General features: G+C 36.7%; 1 protein-coding gene across 2 annotated transcripts in view; it reads left to right on the top strand.

Moving 5' to 3' along the window:
- Window positions 1-27,916, top strand: part of Msr1 (macrophage scavenger receptor 1) — a 65,155-nt gene that overhangs the window by 25,667 nt on the left and 11,572 nt on the right. Inside the window, exons 6-9 of one of the 2 annotated variants that reach the window (XM_021219456.2) lie at window positions 1,994-2,074; window positions 5,627-5,716; window positions 9,261-9,311; window positions 27,416-27,604. In XM_021219456.2, coding sequence (XP_021075115.2) covers window positions 1,994-2,074; window positions 5,627-5,716; window positions 9,261-9,311; window positions 27,416-27,604 — 411 coding nt within the window. Of the gene's footprint in view, window positions 1-1,993; window positions 2,075-5,626; window positions 5,717-9,260; window positions 9,312-11,465; window positions 11,939-27,415; window positions 27,605-27,916 lie in introns of those variants that run through there. The other variant, XM_021219457.2, reaches the window with a different exon arrangement.

The raw sequence follows: 27,916 nt of genomic DNA, 5'->3' as shown, positions 1-27,916 counted from the left end.
ATAGTAAAATTTGACTTATTCATTGCTAATTCATTTACTCTCTTTTTTATGTATTTATTGGCAATGGAATGGAATCTGAGGGCTCATGCATTCTATACGCAATGTTCTACCCAAATTTATACTTGTGGTTCTCAATTTGTTTATATTCACATTTGTCAATAAATGTTTATATATTACAGACATCTTGATATGTAATAAAATGGATGCTTTTACATTGAAAGAAAATAAGAAATGTGAAATTATAGTTAATGTGTATCTCTAGAAATGAAGTCGCTGAGTGAATGAGTGACCTGGTAGTTATCTGTGCTACAGCAGGTTGTTGCAGGGGTACTTCCTTTATTACTGATCTTTGTAGTTCATATACAGCTCACGTGTTAGCTCGTCTTCCTTTAATTATCACATTAAAACACATGACAAAGAAAACTTTGGGTTAATCAGCCTTCAAATAGCTGAATACTTTCTTTGTGCATTTTAATCTCTATCCCACCCTTTTAAAAAAAATGGATATTTTATTTATTTACACTTCAAATGTTATCATCTTTCCCAGTTACCCCTCCAGAAACCTCTTATCCCATCTCCCTTCCCCCTGCTTCTATGAAGGTGCTCCCCCACCCACTCACTTCCACCTCCCCACCTTGTCATTCCCCTGCACTGGGGCATCGAGCCTTCATAGAACTAAGGGCCTCTCCTCCCATTGATGCCGAACATGTCCATCCTCTGCTGCTATATAAGCTGCTGGAGCCAAGGATCACTCCATGTGAACTCTTTGGTTGGTTGTTTAGTCCCTGGGAGCTCCGGGGGTGGGCGTCTGATTGGTTGATATTGTTGTTCTTCCTGTGGGGTTGCAAACCCCTTCGGCTCCTTACACAAAGAACTCAAGAAGTTAGACACCAGAAAAGCAAATAACCCTATTACAAATGGGGTATAGAGACTCTACCTCATACTGTTCAAAATGGCTAAAGTCAAAAACTCAGGTGACAGCAGATGCTGGTAAGGTTGTGGAGAAATTGGAACACTCCTTCATTGCTGGTGGGATTGCAAGCTGGTACAACCACTCTGGAAATCAGTCTGGAGGTTCTTCAGAAAATTGGACATAGTACTACCAGAGGATCCAGCAATACCNCTCCTGGGCATATACCCAGAAGATGCTCCAACATGTAATAAGGATGCATACTCCACTATGTTCCTAGCAATCTTATTTATAATAGCCAGAAGCTGGAAAGAACCCAGATATCCTTCAACAGAGGAATGGATACAGATAATTTACACAGTGGAGTACTAATCAGCTATCAAAAAAAATTAACTCATGAATTCTTAGGCAAATGGATGGAACTAGAAAATGTCATCCTGAGTGAGGTAACCCAGTCACAAAAGAACACATATGTTATGCACTCACTGATAAATAGATATTTGCCCGAAAGCTTGGAATACCTAAGTTACAATTCACAGACCACATTAAGCTCAAGAAGGAAGACTAAAGTGTGGATGCTTATCTCACCCTTTTTAAAATCCAAAATCAAAATCTTTAGTTTTAACCAAGTCCACCTACATTCTTATGTCTGTTGTTTTTCTAGTCCTTTTGTAAATAGCATGGTTCTCCCAATAGTTTCTTGTTTCAAGTTATTTTTGACTTGTCCCTTTTTCTCTTACTATGTAAAGACCTTCCACAAATCCTCTTAATTTTTCTTATATATAATATTTAACTGAGATATGTAAATATTTCTCTTAAAACTCCTAATTTAAGATACCCTTTTCCAATGTTGTATGTTGTATCAACCTTGCAATTGGTCTACTTGACTTCATGATCTACAGTTTACTGATTCTGCCTAGAAAAAAATAAGACAATTTATTCAACACTTAGGTTATAGTTTTAAGATTTTATAAATTAAAATTTAATTACATGTAAATCTCTAAATTTCCACATAACTGTCTTGATAAATAACAAACTCACCTGTGATTTATAATTATAATCAGTACTTTTTATTTTTTAAAGGGCCTCCTGGACCCCGAGGTGAAAAGGGAGACAGAGGGCTTACTGGAGTACCTGGTCCACCTGGCGCTCCAGGCATAAGAGGTAAGGCTATAGTAAGCTCTTAATCATATATCATGAAGTTGAATGATGGTATTGATCTTTGTATTTAGAGGAAAAGAACTGTTTCATCTATTCAATGCTGTGTGTGTGTGTGTGTGTGTGTGTGTGTGTGTGTTTAAATCCTCTCACATTTTGGGGAAATATAATGTGTTATAGCAACCAAATCACATAGCAAATTGAATAGGAAACATTAATTCATTTAAAATTATTTTATTATCTTGTGTTTGGAACTTTTGGCTACACAGTTGTCTGTACATCATGTGCATGCCTGGTATGCTCAGAGACCTGCAGAGATTATCTAATCCCAAAGAACTTGAGTTACAGACAATGATATGTTGCAACATGAGTCTCAGGAATCATGCATGGAAGAAAATCAGTGCTTTTAGGTACTGAAGTCATCTTTCTAGCCTAAGCACCAATTATTGATTTTTGTAGACTATTCAATGTTTTATCCAGAGTTACAACATGAGGTTGTGTATGAGCCTTGGGGGGTTGGAGAGACTACGTACGATATATAGTAGACATAAGGCTCTATGTGAAGAAGAAAATCACATTCATATTAGATTAGTTTACAAGATATGATTTTCAATATATATATATATACATATATATATATATATATACATTAATGAGTTATAAAAGTTAGAATATTGTTCTTACATATTTTGTGACTGCACTATACCTCCTTAAACTCACAGAATCATAAAGTAAATAAAGCTGAGATGATGAACGGTTTTTGCCTGGGCTTTCAGCCACTCTCTCTATTGTATTTTACTTAGAGAAAAATTGTGCCAAATTATTTTCGTCTGAGTATGTTGTTATCTTGAAACCAATGTTTTGAAAGAAGATAATGGAAGGCAGAGAAAAGGAGAGAGATCATGAACTATCTTTACTGAAAAAAAAATGACACCAACAATACCAACAGGGCTACTATCATGCTATTCAAATGCCATACTTCACAAACAAATTCTCTACACACTGTTTTGAAGGAATATAGCCCAAATGGTCTAAGCATAATTAGAAAAGCTGACTGGCCAAAAATCACCTGAATAGCTTCGATTACATCTTAATTTTCCTCTTTAGATGAAATAAAATGTTCTTCTTTTGATATTTTGACTAACCCAAGTTGCATGAGGAAAAACACCCAAGGATGAAAAGTATGAATAGCATGTGATAGGTACATCATGTATATCTTATCTTAATGTCTTAATCTTATCCTCTATCATATATATCATATATACATAAACATATATGTATATATAGTGTGTATGTGTGATTGTAGGTGTATGTGTATGGTCATCTTTCTATAAGCCAATGAGTGTGTGATTTTAACATTAATCACAGATAGATTTTTTTCATCCAGCAAGGTCATTCTTGTTGAGGGATGTATAGATCTAAAGAGAAATACATTGATATCTTAAGAAGGGAAGCAGCCCGCATTATTGTATCTGCCAGAGCTTCTCTCTCTAAGATCTGTAAGAAACTATCCCTCAAGTATGATGCATAATTGGTAAAGCCATTTAGTGCACGCATAGCAATCAGTGAAGCCCATGACTTGTTGTAGAAAGCATCTTGAAAACATTATGCCAATTCTTTCTGCACTGTCCATGTGCGAGATAGGATTTGAGACTTTCAACTTTTGTTCTAGTATAAACAGACACCATGTCAAACTAATATATCTTGTCTCCAACCGAATTAATTAGGGTAATCCAGTGAAACAGACTGATGAGCGACTGTTATAAAAATTATTGGGTTGGCTTACAAAATAGGGGCTAATAATTGAACATTGTCTTCATGCTGGAGAAACAGAAAACTTGGTTACTCTGTCCCTAATGCTGACTGCTTCAGCTGGTCTAATCTAGGACTAAAAGCTTGGACTATTCTTGCAGAGCAACTGTTCTTCAGTTCATGTTGGGGACTCAAGAAGCTGGAGTCGGTTGTCCGGAAAGGATGCTGGCCACATCAGCAGCAATAACAACCAGAGCAGTAGCCATAACAACACAATAAATACTCACCAGCATGAAGCAGTTACAAAGCATATAGTGTTGTTAATTCCTCCTTGCTATTTTGTGACTCTGCTATTGCTGGAATTCTAAGAGAGGGTTTTCCCTCAGTTAGTTGATCTTATAGCTGCCCTCACAGAACTCTCTGCCCCCAACACATACAGGGGCTTCTTGATCTTATCAAATTCAAGATGCAATCAAGTGGGCAGTCAAGATATATGACAACAAGGACTTAGTGGCTTTTGATGACATCGCTCATTTATACAAATAGATACTATATATGCAGTTTGGTCATATGACAGTTAATTAAATTATCCTGGTAGAGAACCCATTAAGGTAGACGGCTGCAATTTCATTTGAGGCATGACAACAAAAACTATGCAAGCTTCAAAAATGATAGATTTGATCATTATTTAATATCCATTCAGTGTTGTCTATGATTGCTTCAAATGTGATACCCAAATCAGGAACCGAAGGATAGATGGTGATCAATCGTAATGATCCCTCTTTCATAAACCCCATTTATACTGCCATTTAACTCATTAAACTCCCCTTAACAAACACTCCCACAGCTGGGGTAAAAGTGTCTTAGAAACTTCTGTGATTACTCTAGGGGCCCTAAATAGTTGATACGTTATAATCATTACACATCCTCTAGAGTGCACAAGAGATTAAAGTGTGCTTTTTCTTAAGACATTGTAATAATAATTCATTTTATAGTACCAGTCCCTTTGAAAGAATGTTCTATTGCTTTTTATTCTTAAAATATATACTGGATATATATATATATATATATATATATATATATATATATATATATATATATATTTGTGTGTGTGTGTGTGTGTATATGTATGTGTATATGATGTATATGTATATGAACTTGTAGTTGTTGAGACATGTGATTTGCATCTAAAGTGTTCCCCTAAAATGCTCCGATCATAAAAGTTTGATAGTGTTATTGAGAAGTAAAGGGACCACAAGGGGCACTGACATCATCAATGTATTAGTCAACTGATACTATCGCACATGAAGACTAGTAGGGGATAACTTACCCTCTGAAATCCCCAGGAAAACACTCTATAACTGCTTCATTATTCTCCATACATTATTGCATGCTATAAATGTCCATTAAATAATTCAAGGGCATGGTGTTTAAATAAAAACTCATGCATACTTTTTATTATGTTGTACTTTTACTAATATGAATAATAAAATCTCAAGCTTCAAATTTTTATCATACTGGCTATACTAATATCCACCACTCAAAATTTTCTGGTTGATTATAGTAGGATTCGGGATACAACTGAAAATTTTTGTCTTTAGTTTGCTGACAATGAGTGTTTCATTGACTATAACAAAGTTAATGCAATATGCTCATGTCATTTTTTTTATATTATCTTTCAACGGAATACATGAATGATAGGAAAAATGCCATACTTCCCTCAGAGATTAATTTCATTTATTGTGTACTTGAATATGTTCAAAAATAAATTGTCAGACATATTTGTTTTCTCTTTTAACCATGCAGGTATTCCAGGTGTTAAAGGTGATCGGGGACCAGCTGGCTTCTCTGGAGGGCGAGGAAACACAGGACCACCAGGGAAGCCAGGGAGGTCAGGTAGGTATTGTGATGCAAGTAATTACTGGAAAATTAATCGTGTTTCTAGAATACTTGCATAATAAAAATTTTCATAGTATGAATAACAGTGTTCTAGTTAACTTTATAGTCTAAAATAGTTTGAAATTAATTTTTACCCACCAGAAAAATTCCTGTGCCTGGAAGGAAAATAGTTCCATTTATACATCACATTCAACAGATACTCACAGAATCTATACATTTTACATAGTCATAGCTTGCTATGAAGGATGTTATCTACCATACAGTAAGCAGAATACAAAAAAATACCAGGAGAAAGTAGCAGTGTAAATACCCTTTAGAAGTAACTGACCAAATTCTGGTATGCCCCAGTTAAAAAAAAATATATAACAAAATACATGGGTTTCTCTTAGTGTATAATAATCGACACTGAAATCATTTCAACTTTTATATAGATAATGATTGTTATTACCATGATTACATGAATAGATATTGGATAATGTTCTTCATATCACCGCATTAGTAGAGAATAGCTTATGTTTTCCATTTTCAAATGAAAGTAATACCAAGAGAATACAGTCCATATTGTTAAGGTAGTTATAATCGATATTATTCTTAGATACTTCTAGGTTTATAGGAAAATGTCAAAGACACTGTTCCCATATATCTCTCATCAAATGCACAACATATAGCACCTTGTTTTGAGGGATCATTTGACACAAATATTAAGCCAAAGTGGCAACATTATTGCCAAAAATCCATTGAGTACATTAGGGTTCGAGTATACTTTGTGTTCCATATATATCTCTATCAGTGTTACAGAATAGACTCTCAGTCCTAAAAATACCCTTTGATGCACCTAATCACCACACACTCTGCATTCAACCTCTACCAACTTATAGCATGTAAATTGATACATAAACTAGGAAGAAGGCAGGAAACAGAATCATAGTGACAAAGAGAAATATATAATCAGGCCACACCATGATACAGAGAAATCTTAAATGCACAATGCCAATGGAAAGAAGCCGATCTGAGAGTACTATTAACTCAAAGATTTGAACCGCATGCACTTTTGAAAAAGGCAAACTATTGAGACAGGAAATATAGCCATAGTTGTCAGGAGTCTGGAGGAGAGGCCACAGTGGTTAGGAGATCCCCGGGTGTCCTCAGGGTTGGGGTTCTCTTCCTTGTAACACACTGGTGGAGACATCATTGTGTAAACACAGCTAGTAGTTGTGCATTGCTTTCCCCATCCCTGAGCATAAAGTTTAAGCTGAACTTTAGAAACTGAGTTTTATATTGTGGCTGCCTCTTTGTGAAGAATAAAATCGATGAACCACACATGGCTTTAACCCTCCCCCCTTTATATTTTTAGATTCTTAATCCTTTCTTTTTTGAACAGTGTGAAAATTTGGTTATAGTCTTCATGATGGAGTACTCTTAAAAAATTAAAACATTGGGTTCTTTTTTGTGTTACTTAATTATTTTGCCAATTTAATGGCACTTGAAATAATTTACTCAGAACTAAAGAGCACATTTAATGATATAAAAAAACTGCAATAGAAACTCGAGAATTAGCAGTTGCTTTCATAGGCATTGGATATGTAATATTTAGCATTTAACTAATGCTAACTTAATTTAAAATAAAATCCCAAACCATTTCAATTGGTATAATTTATGCAGTTTAAGTGGTTCAAGTCTCAATCTATTTTATACAGATGACATTTTTTAAAAGTTTGGTGAATTGGGGACCAAAAATCTTTAAGAGGGACATACAAATATTCCAATCAAAGATAAAGACGAAACATGAAAGTACAAAATGAATGAAATAATTCATATTAAAACTCCAAAATCAACTGTAAAATAGTTGTGCTATTAAAGAGGTTATCTGTACCAGCTGAAGACAGCAAAAATCTGAGCATTAGGGTAGATGGGTCCAAAGTCTCGTCATCAGTAGCTAAGTCACTGTTGACAACTGCTAACTTTTGGGAAAGGAGTAGTGGATTTTCTTTAAGGCTATGACCCTTGGTATATCAAAATGGGTCCACTTCAGGGCCCATATCCAAGAATAATTGGGCAACATAAATGGGACTTTATAGGTTTTTAAAAATGGACATGAAAATGTGTGGGTAGGGTGGTGAGGGTAGATCTAAGAGGAGTTGGGGAAAGGAGGTAAATATGATCAAAATACATTTCATGAAACTCTCAAAAAAAAAGTCTCATAAAAGAAAATGAGATAAGTTGTAAAAGTTCTTTCCTCTAATTTATTGAGGATAGAAATCAGAGTCTAGCTAAGGTGTCAGAGATGATAAACTGAGAGGATAGTAGGATAAGTTGCAGAAACTGCCATCTCTTAAGAAAAATGTGTTATTAATATTGTGAGAAACTTTCAAAGCAACTGTACAATAGAGGGAAGAATTCATGGGAGAATAAACTTCAGCTTTAAAAGGTTTAAGGGCCATGATCTGTCCTAACATCTGCATGTAGTAAAGCAGAATAACCAAAGATAACACTTTAGAAATCATTGATAATTTTCCAGACTCAGATTCTTAAGCCACTTCTCCTGATGCAAATTCAGATGGAAAGTTAAAGGGAAATCCAAAACATTAATAATGAATTTGACTTTGAATCAAATAGCACTGAAGTCAGTTCTGTATGGATGCAAAACATGGTAGTACCTGTAAGATAGGAATCTGGTAACTCTTGGAAGAAGAGTTAATAGTCAGATAAAACCACTCTTATGAAATAGAGTTGTCACAATGGACATTTTGTGTTGGTACTGGATAATTATCTCCTGAATACCATCATTTAAAGATGAACTTAGAACAAAGTAGCAAACCATTCAGAAAGCTGAAATGTCAGCATTTCTACAGTTACTTAGAAGTTTCAGTCACTGACCTTTGTATAATACTTGGGCTGTATGCCCGTGTAAATGAGTCTAGACTAGAGGGTTGAGGAACCAGTGAACATTTACAAACAGAGTTATCAGAATTCGACAAGCTCCTTAAGCTTTATAGTCCAATCTTTAGAATGGTGTGTTAGCAAGAAATAAATAATAATAACCAAAATGAAATTACAGTGGGAAAAAATACAAGACTCAGGATAGATTGGAGGATGCTGGGATCATGGAGTTGAAGAAAGACAGAGAAAAATGAGAAATGAGAAAAATGAGAATGAATTTGCAAAAGTCATGCTACACTCCAGTGTTGTCTCTTTGGGAGTATTTCATACCTTCCTAAATAATTTTAGATGTTATAATACCAAACTCACACTGTGCTTTCAAAAAAGATCATCTTTATTAGCATTATGGTATGATTATTATATTTCACTAACTCTAAGTTGCTATAAATTTTTATCTTATTTTCCCATGTCCTATTGCCATTTAAATCAAGTTTTGTGGAGTTTGAAACTATAGCTCAGTGATATAATATGTGCTTAGTAAACACAGGCCTTGGGTACTGTCTCCAGCATCCCTAAGATGTAAAAGAATGAAGACAGAAAGAAAGAGAGCTTCATTTTGAGTTGGACTAATTTATTTTTTGCTGTTTTGTTTTCTCCGAAGGACCTGCTGGACCTAAAGGACAAAAGGGAGAAAAGGGGAGTGTAGGCACAAGTAAGTTCATGACTCCTTTTTTCCTGTGTCAGTTTTTGTAATAATGTAAGATTGTGATATTAGTGGCATAGGCTTGAAACAAAGGTTAAGAATTTTAACACTGATTCACAGAGCTTCTGTAGAAGCCATAGATTTCTCCAAATAAAACATGCTAATTAAAATAAAAAACAAATAGATTAGATTAGATAGCTCTTTCAAACTCATAACCCACTTGGTTTGCTTTTTTGTTTTTTTGTTTTGTTTTTTGCTTTTGTTTTTTTTTCGATGAACACTATTTTATAAAGGAAAAAAAAAATCACATAGAAAATAGTTCGATTTTCCACATCAATTTCTATCCACTGGAAGGAAATCAAACCTATGAGTAGAAACAATCACAGGCTTCTTACACACTAAGTCTACTTAACAAAAACTCATATATAGATATTAGGAAAACCTGAAGACCTTAACCTAGTTATTCTCTGGCAGATATGGCTTTTGTTTCATTTTGTTTTTTCTAAAACCTTGAAAATGTCATATTACACACTTTCCAACCTCTGGAGGAATAGCTTTCACATCAGGGAGCTTCCTTAATGGAATGCAGGCTTCTTACTGAATTGCTCAAAACCAGTGCACTGGGCACTAAATATTAAATATCCGCTGACATGGCTAGGCCATCATAATTTTTATGTGTATAGGATGAATATGCTTTAATATAATAATTTTGAAGAGAATGTAATACACACACACACACACACACACACACACACACACACACACACACTTAGATTCTTTAAATCAAAGAGTGCCTCTTCTGTCTTCCCAGGAGAGTCTACATGTGAAATACATGTTATGAGCATGTGTGGGGTGAACAACAACTATACTCTGATCATTCAGTTAGACACACCATGGTAAAGTCCTTATTAAAAATAAAAAACTTTGTTGTCATGATCAATTTTTTAAATATAGAATCAGCATGTCTTGGTTATCTAAAAAAAATTAATACCACATAGAGATGCCACAATTAGACAGTATAAGGTTATCATTGTGATGAGCCATTGGAGTCTAACTAACATCACCATGGTGATTTTTAAAGTTGAACAACATATTGCAGTGGTGGATTTCTTAGAACTTTAGTATTTTCCCCACTGCTCTTAGCATATTAAGGAAACATAAACACATTCCTTTGCCCATATATTTTATCAAGTGGCCAGTTTTGGGTTGTATGCTTGCTAACCACTTTTATCTCCTTTTTCATCCATCCCATTTAGATTCAGTTGACCTCTTAGCCCCCGGTCGTTAAGTTTCTGTGTACCTTTGTTTCTATTTCTATTTTCTCGTACTTTATATAAAAGTGTTTTGATCTCATCCCCTTTCCCTGGGGCTTTCTTTAGGCTTTAGTTGAGTTTGGCATGTAAGGAGCTTCTCTCCTTTAGTCTGTACATTGAAAAGCGATACTGCTTTCTGTTTCCCACAGTTACCAAATGTTTTAAAATAATTTTTCAGCTTTGGCTAGAAATTTAATTTAAAAACTTTCACGGCTGTTTTGGACTGAATACTTTCTTTGAGAAAGCAGTAAGAGCTATTTTTGTGTATGAGCATATGCAGCCTCTTGGTTCTTTCACATGGTCCCCAAAGACAATGCGAAGGCAATTCTAATCTATTCCTAAAGAAGAAATAATAATATGCCTATACATCTAACATAATAGGTCCTGGTTTTCTGTGTTTAATATGTAATCTCGTGTGCTTTGACCTTTTTCTCTCAGTGAGCAGACATCCTAAATTAGAGAGAAGCCCCAATTGCCACAAAGTGGTTGTTTAGTGTCCTATTCTTGAAGGGTCAATAATTTTTGCTTGCTTTATATTTATACTTGCCTTTAATAAGCAATGCTGCATTCTACATTTCCCTATGCCATTTCATGAGAATACTATTAAATAGAGGATTCACTAGAAGTAGAATCAATTGTTCAAATGTCATGTGCATTTTACAATGAAGTCTGGCTAGTGCCTCAAAAATGGTGCTACCACTTATTCTGTATAGTATTGTCCAATTCTTCACATTTTAATTATAATCTTTAAACTTTGTATGGAATGAATTCAATGTACATTTTTCTATACTTTGAGCATGATTCAAATATAATAAAATAACCATGATTTCCTCTTTCATACGCACGTCAGGATCAGTATAACTCCCTGATCATATTGGGGCAAGACCCTTTTAAGATCAGCTGGGCTGGGCAGAGCACTCTGCTATCATCTCCTTAAAAGACCTTTCACCTCATCAGTCATCAAGTCATCAGCACAAGTGACTTCTGGGATCCTTTTGCAACTCCTTCAAATGACATTGGTTCCTGTGTCATGCCATGCCTGGCTTCTCCATAACTTCCTCTTCTGACCCTGGGTGCTGTTTGGGACTCCATGGCATACGCTCTGCTCCAATGACCCCCCACCCCTGGCACCCTTTACCTAGATGTGCCACCGTTGAGTAGAGGGATGTGCCTGCCTTCTTCAGACCTTCTGCTGCTCTCCTCACCTAACTGTGCAGAATCCTATTAAATTCTAAGAAAAAAAACTTAATTGATATTGATCGATTAAGTATCGGTTCTTGAAATATAAGATATTTTCCTCAAATACAAACAGGGATGGAAATAGGGGTCTATCCATCCATTCATTCACTAATTCATTTAACATAATAATAATAAGTTCATTGTGTATGAATTGGAGCCAGACTTGACAGCTATAAATACGTTTTTTTCTAACTTTATAAGACTAATTACCTCTAGGAGATACAAATATATCAGTTATAAACAAACCAACGAGAACTGTCCCAGGAAAAGAATAGGGCTATATAAATATTGAAAGTAGATAAATAACTTTAGTACTCTAGTATATTAAAAATAGCTTAATTTTTATTGTTTGTTTCACTTTGCTACCTTCTTATTCCCCAAATTTGAGATTCCCCACATATAATTATATAGTATGTAGAAATCTATATATGAAAGAGAAACATAAAAGTTGTACTTTTATAATAATTTCATATTTGAATGAGAACGAACTTTACTTCAATGATTGCTTATCGATTTTTAAACAAAAACATTTTGATCATAAAGAAAAATAATGCTTATTTTTATTCTAGAAAGCTCTTTACATTTGTTTGCCATATATATATACTGAAAACTAAATATTGCCGTAGAAATGGAGATATTTTGTACAAGTTATAATAAGGGAGAAAATACAACACAAGAGAATGAAAGAAAACAAAATGCAGGAACAATAAAGATATAATACGTCATGTTGTTTCCATGTTGCTGCCTCTTTGTGAGTAAACAGAGCATGTTTTTCAGGACTTTCCTTTGTGCTTTAACACTAAACTCTAAGGTCTGCAGCATTAAGATAGGAGCAGATTACTAACTGTATGCCTGTGTATATCTCACTTTTCCTATTTTATGCTCTGCTAATGAACATGTCAATTCCTACCTCACAGGGTTGTTGTGGGGACCAAAATATGTGTGAAGATGTCTGTAAAACCATGAAGACCTTTAAAGTCTTCAGAATAGTTCATAGCAGTCTTTTTTTTTTTCAACAGAACAGATGTTCATTATAAATTTTATGCAGACATGGTAAATCTCTAATCATATTAAGACTGAAAGAAAATGAAAATGCCAAGACCCAAATGTATGTCTTGAATAAAAACTAATAAATGTTAAATAAGACAAGATTTCTTTGTTATATGGAGCAATGCATGTGTGCCCAGAACATAAGGGAGTGAGTTTGTCTCAGCAAAGCCGAAGATAGTTAGGTATAAGGAAGAGAAGCAGCTAAACCAGAGGCCAAATATGTTGACAGAGGTAAGAACAAATGTCAAACTAATAAAACAAGCCTGGGCTATTCAGGACAGAACCTGAGCCCATTTCTGTCGAGCATGTTCTAAGAAGGGCAGCAACAAATTTGCATTGTTACTGGTACAAGGTTTTGTCTCTGCCTTTGTGCCTCCAAGATATGAATGAAATATGCCCCGGAGAAAAAAGAAAGATGGAATTAGCCAATGATTTGGGGAGTCTGTAGTATTAACGGACTAGTTATTCTGTGCAAACATCTAGAGAAACTTGGATTTGTGCCTGGGGCTTAATTGGCCTGTGCTGTGGAGTGTGGGTGACTCTCTTCTTGTGCCAGATGCATTGCTGTGGACAATTTTGGCTTCCTACAGAATGACCCCAATCCCAGCTGTGCTGGCAGACAAATTCTAGGAATTCAGTTAAGTCATTTTATATTCAAAACTACACATATATGGTTAAGTGTGGAATATTAACCTGAACTTTCCAAATTAGTGAAGAAGTCTCTGTTTTTCTCTTTAGATAAAAATAGATGCCGAATGCCCTAATCAGAAGCATCAATTATCCCATCTTTTATAGTGTATAATGGAAAGTGAAAATGCTATGTTCTGTTGCCATGCTAACTAGAAAGGGTGTTTCAATCAAGCAAGGGAAGCGTTTAAGCAAACACTCTGAGGCACCATTGAAAAGAGTTATCTGTGGTGTGTCAGCGTGCTTTGCTTGTGATCAAGAAGAGAGACAGGATGTGAATTTGGGGCATTTTCTTTTGAACCTCATACAATGATATGAAAAAAAGATGTATTTGCTTTGATTTATACAGAAAACTCAACTCGATCTTAAATAAACTTCTGGCCTTTCTTAAAACATTCAGTTGATTAAAGTTAAACCCTTCTCCCATCACTAACTAATTATAATAATGGATATTCAGAGGATACTTGCTGCATACCAGGTGCTTTTTGTGCATTTTTAAATCTAATGCTCAGAAAGCCAGTGGGATAAATGCTATTACTATCAACATTTAATGAACTGGAATCTAAGGTTAACTGCTTATAAAGGAAAACAGCACAGACTCAAAGCTGTACCTCTCAGTTTCCAAATTCTCATGACTCTGTGAAATGCTTCCAAATCACTCAAGTATTCAATGCATATAAACCCTAAAAATATTGATTATGGAGGTGGAGAGAGAGTGTGTAGATTTGTAATTAGCAGTTCTATTTTTTTCCAGAATGAGCCTTATACTTTGAAGATCTCAAGGAGATAAAAATGTATATAGATTAGGTCAAATTCCAGAAGTATACTACTGAGTCATCTGTGTTTACGTTTCCACCAGCGTAACTACTGTGTATATTGCCTTCATTCCCTACCTTGAGTCTATTACTCAGACACATCGTCTTCCTGGAAGTGCTCTCAAGACTTCCATTATCACTAATGAGAGTTACTTATATGCGCCTTCTGAAGAGCTACCTGCTAATAGTCTACCTTTACTTCAGTAACTGACCAAGTTTTCGCACTTTACAGATTCACTAGATGCTTTGATGCCTCTTTGCACTTACTGTGTCTTCTTTTTCTAAATTTCAGAGTGTGCTTTTTCACAGTAGCACTAGTTATGGGCTAACAAAACAGGGTCCAGTATACCTGAGCGGGAGCAACTCTTAGTAAACTAGACAAATGCTACCAACTTATGACAGTTGTGATTTTGGATATCACTTCCAGGGATGCCCTGAATTGTTAATAAAACCATGCAGCATTCTCATAACACAATAAATATAGCCTTAATAATATTATTGCTATGTCTTGTAAATAGAGATTTAAACCAGCAACTGATGCATACTTAGCTTGTCCTGTTCAATTCTTTTTCCCACTGACTGTTAGAGCCTGAACTCCACCAGATCCAATCAGAAGAGGGGAAAGTCAATATAATTCTATCCAGGATTTGTGCTAGCAAATTTGAAATTTATCTAATATGAACAGGGGTTTGGATAGAGAAAGGAAACCCAGAAAGCCATGTCACATCTTTTCCTAACCTATGAGCAACTGAGTATTTCCTGACACCCCATCCCTACTTATGAGTCACTGCCTTCTGTGCTACAATGAGGAATTCTGCTATTATTTGGTTTCCTCAACCTTTATTGTCTGGAAGCATGCAACTGTTAGAAACTGAGTCTTAAGATTAGTTACCTAGAAAAACAGCTTGACGACACAGGACATGTCCAAGACATCTATGCACACTTGCATTAGAGTTTAAGCTAATCACCCTTAATCATTGCCTAGGGCACTAAAGTTACTCTTATTTTAGTCCTCCCACAAATTCTCATACCCTGAGTAATACACTTCAGAGTAAAATATGTGAATTCCAGAAACATTGCAAAGCTGTTTCATCGTCTCTAATGTGCATTGTGCAGCAAAATGGCTATATCTTCTAATGATATTTTGTGGGAGTCTGAAGTTACACTTCCACTGGAATGGTGTCAAGTGTGACTGAACACAATATTCAGTTTTCCATGCACAATATTTTCATAAAACCCCATATGGTTTACAGCATGACTCATTAGCCTCTAGTAAAATAGTCAAATGTTCTTTTATAAAGTGCCATCTAAGCGAAACTCTCTCATGTGATATTAACACTTATTTTTTAATATTAATTTTTAAATTATTTTATTAGTTCTTTGAGATTTTCATATGATGTCTTTGGATCATATTTATTCTCCTCCCAACTCCTCCCAGATCTACTCCTGCTTCCATAGCCACCCCAACTTTGTGTCTCAATAAGTAACTCAAGAACAATTTGTGTTACCCACATATTTGCAGATATGACCACTGGAGCATGGTCAACTTACCAGGAGATATTGACTTTCTCTCAGCAGCTGTCAGTTGTCTGCAACTTCTTGACTTGGGAAGGAGTGTCTCACCAAATTCTTTCTCTTTGTGGCATGATTAGGCCTGGCTTGAGCATGAACCAGTATTGTGCATGCCGTTACAACTACTGTGACTTGCATGCAGAAATGGAGGGATCGGGGATCATTGTGGGAGAAGAGATCATCTACCACCGTGCACTTTCTATACCTCTTCTTCCACAATGATCCCTGACCCCTCCATTTCTGATAAGCACACGGTCACCCACAGGAATACAACCTGTGCATTCAAAGAACATGAATGTTCTGGTTACAAGAAGTAACCAGTTGAATCATGGTTATTAATATCTACTGAGGAATCTCTTAGATCCTTAGTGAATATTTTGAAAATTTAAAATCAGACATTTTATTTTCAGGTGGCAGCAAACCTGAGTCCTTGTACTGTTAGGTAAATGCTCTGACACTGAGCTGCACCATCTATTAGCTTTCTCACTGTTCTGACAAATGCACGTTATAGAAGCGCTTGCTTTGACCCACAGTTTGAAGATGTCTTACATAATAGCAGGGAAGTTGTAGAGTTTTGAGCATGAGATATCTGGCCGTGTTCTCTCCATGGTTAGGAAGCACAGGGAGAACACAATGACGCTTAGCTTCTTTGCTCCTTTGTATTCATTCCTAGAAACCCAGAACCGGTAGAGGTGCCTCCCACATTTATGGTTGGTCTTCTTACCTTATTTAATGTTCACTGGAGTCTCCCAGACAGACATTCCCAAAGGTTTGTCTCCCAAGACGTTCTACTTTCTGTCAAATTGACAATATTAGCCATCATTTCAAACTCTTAAATAAGAGATTTGTTTATTTGTTTGTTTGCTTGCTTGTTTGTTTATTTATGGCATTAGTGTCACTCCATATCTCAGTCTGGCCTCAAAATTGTTATCGTCCTATCTTGGCTTCCTAAGTCCTGGGATTACAGGCATGCCCTGCTATGGCAAGCTGAAGAGATGATCTTTTTGAACATTTTGCATATGTTCAAATCATAACCTAGCAGGTCTAGTTAACCAACTAGGTCTTATTTCCCATTTAAAAATTAAAGAAAAACTTGCTTTTTCAAGTTTCTGTACACTGGATGATATACCTATTTTATCTATTATTTATGGATATACAAATACAAAACCTAAGTGAAAGGGGGAAAAGAAAAACAAGATGGTCTTGCACTGTCAGAATAAGCTGATTTGTCTTATTCATAGTGCTGGACATTAGAGTCAAAACCTGGAGTGCCAGCAGGGTCATTTCCTCTACAACCTCTCTGAGTAGTAATGCTGGTATTAAAATTTACAAGAATAATTTCACTTGCATTTGCTCTGTACTGTTTTTGTAACTTTAAATTTCAGTAATGTCCCTTAATAGTATGCCATTTCATGAAATAACAAGAACTGTGACCCAGGAAATATTGCCTGAATTTACAGTGACCCATTTTTAAAAGATTAATGTCAAACAGAATGACCTTGACTATCAGTTATATTCTTCCTCAAATAATTATCACCAATATATTTGTGAGAGCAGGTAAGTAGGGCTGAGAGTGGTGGTACAATGTAATTTCAGCATTTCAGAGACTGGGGCAAGAGGACTGAAAATTTGAGGTCAGCTTAGGTTATATCGTGAGGATCTTTGGTTAAAAAAGAAAGCAGTAAACAACAAAAAACAATAAAAAACACTGAACTGAGAGGTAACAAAACTCACTCACTAAAGAAATAAATGCATTGTCTCATGCAAAAATTCTACAAGATGAGTCTTACTTTATGAATAGCATGATACAGGACATATTGGGGTTCTCTAAAGAAACAAAACTAATGGTTGTGTGTGTGTGTGTGTGTGTGTGTGTGTGTGTGTGTGTGTGTACACACTCACGGAGGCATTAAAATAATAATAGCACCAAAAATCACACCAATGAGATGAGAACCTGGTAGTTTTTCTGACTTTGAGGCTGAGTTCCTTAGCATCTGAAACAGTTTCACATCCGCTGCCTCTTACTGGCGAAGAGTCAGACAACCAGTACCTGCTCATTCTACAAGACTGTGTGCCTCCATTGTCCCAATCCGGCCCTAGGAGATTGAAAGTTTCCATGGTCCAGAACAAAAGCTTGGAGACTCTGGTTCTGCTAGCAGTGAAGGAAGAAGCAGCAGCAGCAACAGAGCAGATTAACTGCAGCACGATGAAGGATGAGCTTTCTTCGGCCACATCCATTTTGTCCATGCTGGTACTGCCCACATCCAGGGCAGGACTTCTCACAACAATCATCAAGGCAATCAAGATCCTTCTTCCTGTGAGGCTCCTACTCAGGCAATTCTAATTTGGGGCAAGTTGACATCAAAACCAAGTATAATACAAGAGTTGAACTAAATTTTCTGGACTCAGTCTCTCTACGCATGTCTCTTAGATTTCATATCTGTCACCTTTGTTGACAATAGCTTCATGCTGAGCCATATTATCTTTACATCTTGCCACTTCTTCCCCCTTCAATCATCCTCTGATTCGTGTCTGCTTGGGGGCTGAGTTTACTCTTGGCTGCTGAGTTCAGTGATGTGTGCACTCATTCCCTGACAATGCACTAAATGCCTGGTAATTAGGAAGCCATGATTTCCTCTTCACAATCTCCATGGTACAAGGAGACAATCGGACACTGAACAACCACACGGTGTGGGTCAATAACATTTAGGAACAATCTTGCTGATTACTGATTGGACAGCTATTTGAGCCATTCAATTCTCTCACGGTGGGAATGAGTTATAATCAAGTAAACCACACTGCATCCCAGCAGCCACCTGTTTAGAAGTTACTCGTGGCCTGTGGGATGTAGAGGAATAACCTCTGGGGATTCTGTTTCGTGCAGACTTGACATTGAGATTCCCCTTTCATGAGATTTGGGCCATGAGCTAGGGTGGATGCTTCTTAAGAACTGTTTGAGGAATTAGGGAGGGAAAAGCAGTCAAAGGCTTTTTATTATGTAGTCCATTGCTGCTGCCATCACTGTTTCCGAAGCATTAAGCTAGGTATCCGAATCTTTAAGAAGCAATGTAATGAATAATCTCCCACTGCACCCAGCACTTTGCAATGTATTTCTTTTTTAATTGGAAAATAGATTTCTCTCTTGTATAATACATTCCAGCTAGTTAGTTTCTCCTCCCTCCACTCCCCACAACTCTGTCATCTCCCTTCTCTCCAGATTCCTCCTCCTCCATTTCACCTCAGACCAAAAAAAAAAAAAAAAAAAAAAAAAAAAAATCAGGCTTCCTTCTAAGAGACTACAACAAAACACAATAAGACAAGACCAAAGCTATCCTCTCGAGGCTGGACAAGGCAACCAAATAGGAGGAAAAGAGTTATTGTTAAGGGTCCCACAAAACACTAAGCTAACAGCCATAACATATACACAGCAGACCTGGTACAGCCCCTTACAGCCCCTGTGCTTGCTGCTTTAGTCTTAATTAACTCAGTGGACTACGCTCTTCTGGTGTCCTCTATCATTTCTAACTCCTAGTCTTTCCTCCCCCGTTCCACAGGATTCCCCGGGGCTTTAAGGGGAGAGATCAGAAATGCCCTCACTTGATTCTCATAATCTGTCCCTGCACTTTCCTCACGAGTGGTCAGAACCTTTAAAAACTTCTGTAACACCTGCTAGAGGTGTAGTTTGTCTATGCACTTGGAAACTGGGCTCGGTTAATATTCAACCCCAAAATAACATTATAGTCAACCTTGATCCAACTTTCCCCCTCAGACCTTAATGGAAGACATTGTGTTTTAAGTTAGGCCTCATCAGAGTTCCATACTGAGATGGTTGTCATAAAAAAATGAAAAGAATTAAAGCGAAAATTGTAGAGCTTCGTGCACATAGCTGTAAGTCCAGTTTGTAACACAGTTGAGACTAGAAACTGTTCTCTTCAGCTTTCAGGATAGATAAATATCTCCTTTCAAGGCACTGGCTCATCTATCCCTGAACAGACACTTGGGACATTCTTACAATAGAGTGTTTGGTAATTCCATCTAACTTAGATCCCATTTATTCAGATCCACTATTTAGTAGATGTATTTATCTGCTTTTATTATTATCCAAACAGAACAAGGCAATCCATTTTCTTTCATCTCTTTAGTGAGTTTCTACTTTGACTACACAACAAAGGTCAAACAAATGGAAGCAACTACATTCTGGGTAAGGAGACTATCTTCTTTTTTGACTTTTTGAAGCTTCAAATACTCTCTCCAAATACTGCTAGGTTCAGCAGTGGACAATAATACATTATAGCCACTCCTATTAGGAATCAATATAATAAAGAACACACAAGCACACACACGCACATGTACACACACACACACACACACACACACACACACACACACACGTCTTTTACCTGTTCCATTAAGTCAGTCTGTTTTTAGCTTGATAAAAACGTTTGTAAACATAAACATATGCCACCAGGACTGTATGTTGTCTTTCAGTTGACTCCAAATCTAACTCAAGGTATAAATACTCAGTAAATTGTGCGAATTTTATTTTCATGTCAGTCAGGAAACTCTACTAATTTGTCAGAGCTGACAGTAACTAAACAGATTAAACTCTAGTGGATCAAATTTGGAACATGTTTTCTCTCTAAACCTCAAGTTTTAAGTCCCCTTACAATCCATGACTCTGCAGGATAATTTTCAAAATAAACAATGACTAATTTCATTCTATTTTACTCTCATACTATTCATCTATAATACTTCACACATTAGGATAAATTGTTTTATGTACTGTAACATTTTCAATCCTAATCCCAAGAGACACATCTTACCGCATTTATTCTGTTAGTGGTCAGATGAGAGTTTGCAGAGGTTCATTCATTAAGCAGTTCCTCAATGGCTTACAAAGAAGGACATGCAAATTTTCTCAAAGTCAGTCTGAAATGTACAAACTTAGAAATCAGAGTTCACAGTGCCCTATATGATAAAAATCTTTTAAAGTTAATGTTACTCTAAATGAGATTTGCTCAAAGTCTTAATTTTTGACCTGGAGATTGAGGGACTCTGTGTCCTAATTGAGATACAAATAATTAAATAAATTAAACAACTCATAAATAGGCAAGTTACATACTGTAAGTTGTTGAAATTTCTCCCTGTAAGTACCTTTACAAATTAAGATTCACTTGTAAGTGTAGCTGGATTGTTCTGATATGACAAATATTCTCATAAAGAGTTCTCACTTTTCCACAGAAATTTATTTCCCTGAACTTTTAAAACCCCCAATACTGTTTTTATCTTGACTATTTATCCCACTCTTGGTAAGAGTATCTTAAAACCCCAATGATTCAATATTTTTATATAGACAATTGAAATATAGCAACAGAAGCCCTTTTAAATCTTTTTATATTGAAGTAAGCTACTGAAAATTGTGCTTAAAATAGTATCTAAATGGAATATAATATTTTAAACTGGCAAGTCCTCAAATTTTATTCAGATAGTTGTTGAAGCATTTAGTTAAAAACCATTATTAGTTTTGAGATGTGATTTATTGCCAGCATTAACAAAACATTTATAATCTAGCTTACTCTGGAGATTTCAAATATTGATCAATTTGATCTTAAATATTGAAATAAAATTGTGCCACATCATCATGTTCTAAGGTTAAAAGTACCTCTAGTCTACAATACTTTAACAAAAATACTGAAAACAATGTTTTTGATTTTTTGTTCAAATTTCTGCCATCTTTTTCACAGTGTGTCAAGAATGCAATCATATCTTCTCGAAATCTCAGAGAGTGACCTGATTTTAGAAAATACTTGTACATATATTTAAGCCAAAATTACTTCATACAGTATTAAGGTGCACTTTAATTTGGTGAGCCCATGTATGAAAATGCAAGCACATCCAGAGAAGATCTGACATACTGGAGCTATAGCCAAAACCACCAAGAAGTGGTGGAGACACTAGAAATGGGGAAGAAGAAAGCACAGATTCTACCCAGCTTTGAAAAAGAGATGTCCTTGGCAGCTCCTTGATTGCAGTCTTATGGCTTCCTAACCTATGAACTTCACTTTTAAGCTACACAGCCACAGTCATTTGTTATGGCAATCCTTGAAAAGACATCTTTGGATCCACCTTCTCCCAAACTACTTCATTCCAGTAATCAGCCTCTCTCTCTCTCTCTCTCTCTCTCTCTCTCTCTCTCTCTCTCTCTCTCTCTCTCTTCTCTCTCTCCCCATCTGAGGATGTGCACCAGCCCTGCTTAGGCATGTAAGAGAAATGAAAGTGATAACTGTACATAATGAGGAAGTATACGCACAATCCTCATACAACTTCCTTCCCTCTGCTCTCAGGCTGGCCAAGTGCTGTCTCTTCTTTCAGCCCTTCTACATTTCTAGAGGGGTTTGAGAATGCATGTCTCTGTCAGAGAAGAAAAAACACACTCAAAGGTCAAACAGCCAAGTTCATTTTCTCCTGAATATGTATCACTTTCGCAGAACTGTGAAGTTAAAGGTCATTAAGACAAACCACTGGAAGTTGAGAGCTGTCTGTAAATGGAAGTATTAACTCTTCATTGGTCATGTATCACTTTAAGGAAAGACTTGTACATGAAGCACTTTCATCATTTAGGGATCTGATGAGGCTTTATCACCATGGGTGTGAATGTGCCATTTTCTTCTTTAAGTGAAATACATTTCAAACAAAGAAAACAAGGAAGGAAATTTACAGTGAACAAGTGCTAAGTAAGCCACAGATGCTCCAAAACCTGGATTTGTAAAATCTCAGTATTTACCATATTGACTCCCTAACCTAGTTGAGTATATTACCACACAGAAAGCAAATGTGGGGTATTTTCAAAGGCAATGGTATAAGTTATTAATTAATGAATGAATTAACTAAACAAATAATCCCCTATTTTGGATTTGGATTTACCTGCAGTTTTCTCATGTGGGAACAGGTCCTTGTCTCACATATTCAAATCTCCTTGTGTTAGAGGTGGCTAAGTTGACAGTTAATCAGAAGATATTGTCTCTCGCGAGTCAGCAGCTAAGCAATAGGTCTTTGGTCTGAGCTGGAGAGAATCAGGTATGAGAATATGGACAGTTGCTGATCAGAGGCTCCACCTGGCCTCCATGCCCTGTCAAGGTTACAGTAGTCAACAAAGTAAGTTACTCCCATAATAGGACTCAAAATTATGTGAATTAAATCCATATTTTGTCATGGTGTACCTTACTTTTCCTACACATAAAAACTACCTCTTGTAGAGAGCTTAAAAGTAATGCAATCTAGTCTATTGTTTCTTATTCTAATATTTTAACAATTTTATTTAAACATCTTCTGAAGCCCTTCATTCAAGAGGATCACATTATTTATCCACATGTATGACCTGTCTTATCACTGCTTGGGATAAAAGCCCTAGGTCACCTCATGCATTCTGCTGTGTGCTGGGAAGTTAACAAGGGTCTAAATAAAGAAGGGAAACTAACAGTTGATAGTGCTTCAACATGGGCCAGTATTGATAACAGAACCTAAAAGAGAAAATAAAAATCTATGCACACCTGGAATTGAGTGTGGAGAATTGAGAAGGAAGACAGAGAGGGAAGCAAGGAAGAAATCAGATAAGGTCCCAGAAACAATGGGTATGGAGGCTTATTTCGAACATTGTAGAGCTAAATGACTGGAACAAAAAAGAAGGAGGAGGAAGGGGGGAGGTAGAGGAAGAGAAGAAGAGGAAGAGGAAGAGGAAGAGGAAGAGGAAGAAGAAGGAAGAAGAAGAAGAAGAAGAAGAAGAAGAAGAGGAGGAGGAGGAGGAGGAGGAGGAGGAGGAGGAGGGAGAAAAAAGAAGACAATGATGATGACAACAGAATAGTTTCTCTAAGGATCAAGGAGAGAGTGGTCATGGTTTAAATAACAACCTTAGATGCTCTAGGAGTCACTGGACAGATCTATCCCTGCTAAGACCTTCTATTATCTTACAGGATTGTATTTGTAGCTATTAAATATTAAAAAATAATCAAACCACCACTGTGACCAGGAAACACACGTTTGTTTTGCATGTTCTGTGGTGTCTGTTGCTCTTCACGTTTGCTGGTGGAGACTGAAGGTAGCTGCCGACAATGTGGAAACTAATAGTTGTAGATACATTCCAATAAAACATCAGGTAGAAATACCCACAGGCCACAGACATTTCCCAGTTTCGACAAGCACCAGCAAAGTAATAGAAGTAAATGACTGGGGGAAACGGTGAAGGCTAGATATACTCTTATCTGAAACTCTCCCTCAGGTCTTGTCTACCAGCAGGAACTCAGCAGAATAGATTAGTAATGCCTGTTTGACAAGAACAAATGTTACATGTGAAAATTGTTGAAATATATGTGTGTGTTTATTATATTATAATGTGTTTATTTTGCCTCAGATAAAATATTTAAACCTTGAGAAATAAAAACTTTGTATGAGCAGTATTTCTAAAGACTGTATTGTTTACTTTAAACATCATTAACATCTTCCCAACTTTGAGGGCATGACCTATGTTTTGGTAACATTTTTAACTGATCCCAGAAAAGAAAACTGCACGTAGTTAGCTGTATTCAGTTAATATTGAGTAATATTTTCTTCTTTCTAACAGTTGAAACATTAGGCTCTGCAGAGTTCAAAACATTTAACAATGCCCCATTCACATTGTACAAATCAGATCCAAAATCTGAGAGTGTGTGTGTGTGGTGTGTGTACATGTGTGTGTATTTTATATGTATTTGCATGTGTGTGGGTGTATGTGTATGCACCAGTATAGTACAGGTAGTCACAGATTCTGGGTTCATAATTTTCTTGGTCATATCATATCCAGAAGACAGCACTCCTTCCCATCCTCCACCCCTCGGTTTTTTTTTTTTTTTTTTTTTTGTATTTTTTTATTTGATATTTTCTTTATTTACATTTCAAATGCTATCCTGAAAGTTCCCCATACCCTCCCCCCACCCCTGCTCCCCTACCCACCCACTTCCACTTCTTGGCCCTGGCCTTCCCCTGTGCTGGGTCATATAAAGTTTGCAAGACCAAGGGGCCTCTCTTCCCAATGATGGCCGATTAGGCTGCAACCCTGTTGGTGGAACAACAATATGAACTAACCAGTACCCCCTGAACTCGTGTCTCTAGCTGCATCCTCCACCTCTTACATCCTGCCACCTGATACTCTATGATGGAACCCTGGGCCTCGGAGTGGGTCATATAAATGTCCTGAGAGCTGTTTATGGTATACCATGCCTCCTTCCTTGCAGTATTATCTTCTAGTTCATGTTTCTCAAAATGTGGTTATTGGCCAGAAACGTAAGCAACCACCCAGGCCCCTACTAAATGCAAGGTCAGCAATTTGGAATTTTGCTGCTTCCCAAAAATTGAGAGAAACTTCTCCAGGGTAAGCAAGGCTCATCAAAAACATCTGTGGAGGAGCAAGTACTACAAATACTTACATAAACAACGCTGGGGACAACGTAGCTTGCATAGTCAAATGTTTGAATATGATGACTTGTCCATAGAATGAATGATAAATATATTATGGTTGGATATGCTGTACCTTGTCAAGATAAACTCTGGGGCATAATGCTACTGAGCACAATGTAGCTGTAGTATAGAAAGCTTTACACAATCATCCTTTGAATCATTTCTGATTTTCTTAGGCACTTGTTGTAAATGATTGTGTCTCTTATGGATTTTTCTCAGTAGTTGCAAGTTTGGATTCTGTCATAACACGTTATTTATATTTGAAAAAAATGTTTAGGGTTTAGATTTTGGCTTGAGCGAGGAATAGATTTGAGCTTTGGCATGGCTCCATTAATTCTGTAGAACCAACAACATAATTATAATAAAGTCTGTGCCACACCACATGTTATACTTCTGTGTAGCTCAGTAAATTAGTCATGGTTTAGGAAAGTTTCAGCCTTCTTGATATGTTGTTGAATTACTACTTCAATAAAATTTACTCGAAATAGAAGAAATTTCACCGAATATTTCTTACATGTAATAAACGCTAAAAACCAAAGCTGTGAAATTCCATTCAGATACTAGAAAACTGTTATTTTCGTCTTATGCATTTTGCCTGCATGTACGTCTCAGCGACATTTGTGTGCCTTGTCCCCACATAGTCCAGGAGGAGGCATCAGATGCCCTGAAATTGCAGTGATTGATGGTTGTAAGTCACTAGGTGGATGTTAAGAATGGATCATGGGCCGGGCATAGTGGCACATGCCTTTAAGCACAGCATTCGGGAGGCAGAGGCAGGAGGATTTCTGAGTTCGAGGCCTTTGGTCTACAAGGTGAGTTCCAGGACAGCCAGGGCTATACAGAGAAACCCTGTCTCAAAAAAAAAAAAAAAAAAAAAAAAAGAATGGATTATGGATCTCACTGGTTCTCTGGAAAAGAAACAAGTGCTCTTAACCACCAAGCCATCTCGCTCTAGCACTCTCTAGCTTGACTTATAACTTAGTATTAGTCAGACATTTAATTGAAAGGATGCGTTTGAATTGAGTTACTCATTGGCTGTGGTTACGAGAAAGGATGACGTTATTGCTTATCATTAATATATTTAGCTGTGTATTCTTTGACAGTTTATACATGTGATGAGTTGTGGTCATGTTTCAAACCCCGCTGTGCCCTCCCACCATCGCTATCCCAGTCTTACCCTCTCATACTTTCATATTTCGTGTGAGTTTATTTAGAATTGCTTCAATAGACACATGTGGAAGGATATTTACTGTTATGTAAACAACATTTCCGTGGCTAACCACTGAAGACATTGATATCTGTTACCCAGGGGAATGAGAAATTGTAAACATTTGGGGGGGAAATATCTATACCCCATGTAGCAAGAAATGTTTTTACTAATTCTAAATATAACTACTTGCTTTTCTTTGCATAAGATTCATAGTTTGGCAATCTACTTTCTCATTTATGGTGAACGGTGTCTATCTACTCTTGACATCCTAGACTGTCACTGGATTGCAGGAAAATAATGACACTCTGTGACACATTTTACAAATAACATGAAAATAATCTATAAAATTGCAATAAAATTGTATGTCTCAAACGGCGAAGTCGTCCGGACAATTTTTGAAGTGTTTTAATATATTTAAATGTAACTTCAATTCAGCTTTGCAATGAAAAAAAAAAAAATGTTTGCAGTTATACTCTTTACCAGTAGGTGGCGAAAATAGTTTAATATTTATTTGCATCGTTCACCTTATTGAAGAAATGAATGTATCAAAACACTTTCTTAAGAAAAAAAGAAAAGAGGAGAAGAGAGGGGAGGGGAGGGCAGGGGAGGGGAGGGGAGAAGAGGAGAAGAAATAAAATATACCCGGGTCCAACCACGAACTCTGCAAAACAAACAAACAAACAAACAAACAAAAAAAACCAATGTGAATATAATCGGTCTTTGTTTTCTGTTTTATAGCCTCCCCTAGGACAGTTCGACTGGTTGGTGGTAGTGGAGCCCATGAGGGCCGAGTGGAGATCTTCCACCAAGGCCAGTGGGGCACAATCTGTGATGATCGCTGGGATATACGAGCTGGACAAGTTGTCTGCCGGAGTCTAGGATACCAAGATGTTCTAGCTGTGTACAAGAGAGCTCACTTTGGACAAGGTAATCTGGACTCTAGTTGTTTCTTTAAAAATCGAAGTAGGCAGTTTTTTAAACACTTTGGTTTTTTTTTTTTCTTTATTTACATTTCAAATGCTATTCCGAAAGTTCCTTGTACCCTCCCCCCGCCCCTGCTCCCCTACCCACCCACTCCCACTTCTTGGCCCAGGCCTTCCCCTGTGCTGGGTCATATAAGGTTTGCAAGACNAAGGGGCTTCTCTTCCCAATGATGGCCGATTAGGCCATCTTCTGCTACATATGCAGCTAGAGACACGAGCTCAGGGGGTACTGGTTAGTTCATATTGTTGTTCCACC

Source organism: Mus pahari, chromosome 19, assembly GCF_900095145.1.
Source record: "Mus pahari chromosome 19, PAHARI_EIJ_v1.1, whole genome shotgun sequence".
NCBI lineage: Eukaryota > Metazoa > Chordata > Mammalia > Rodentia > Muridae > Mus > Mus pahari.
Note: the sequence above shows the minus strand (reverse complement) of the source record. Positions and strands in the feature narration are given on the sequence as shown.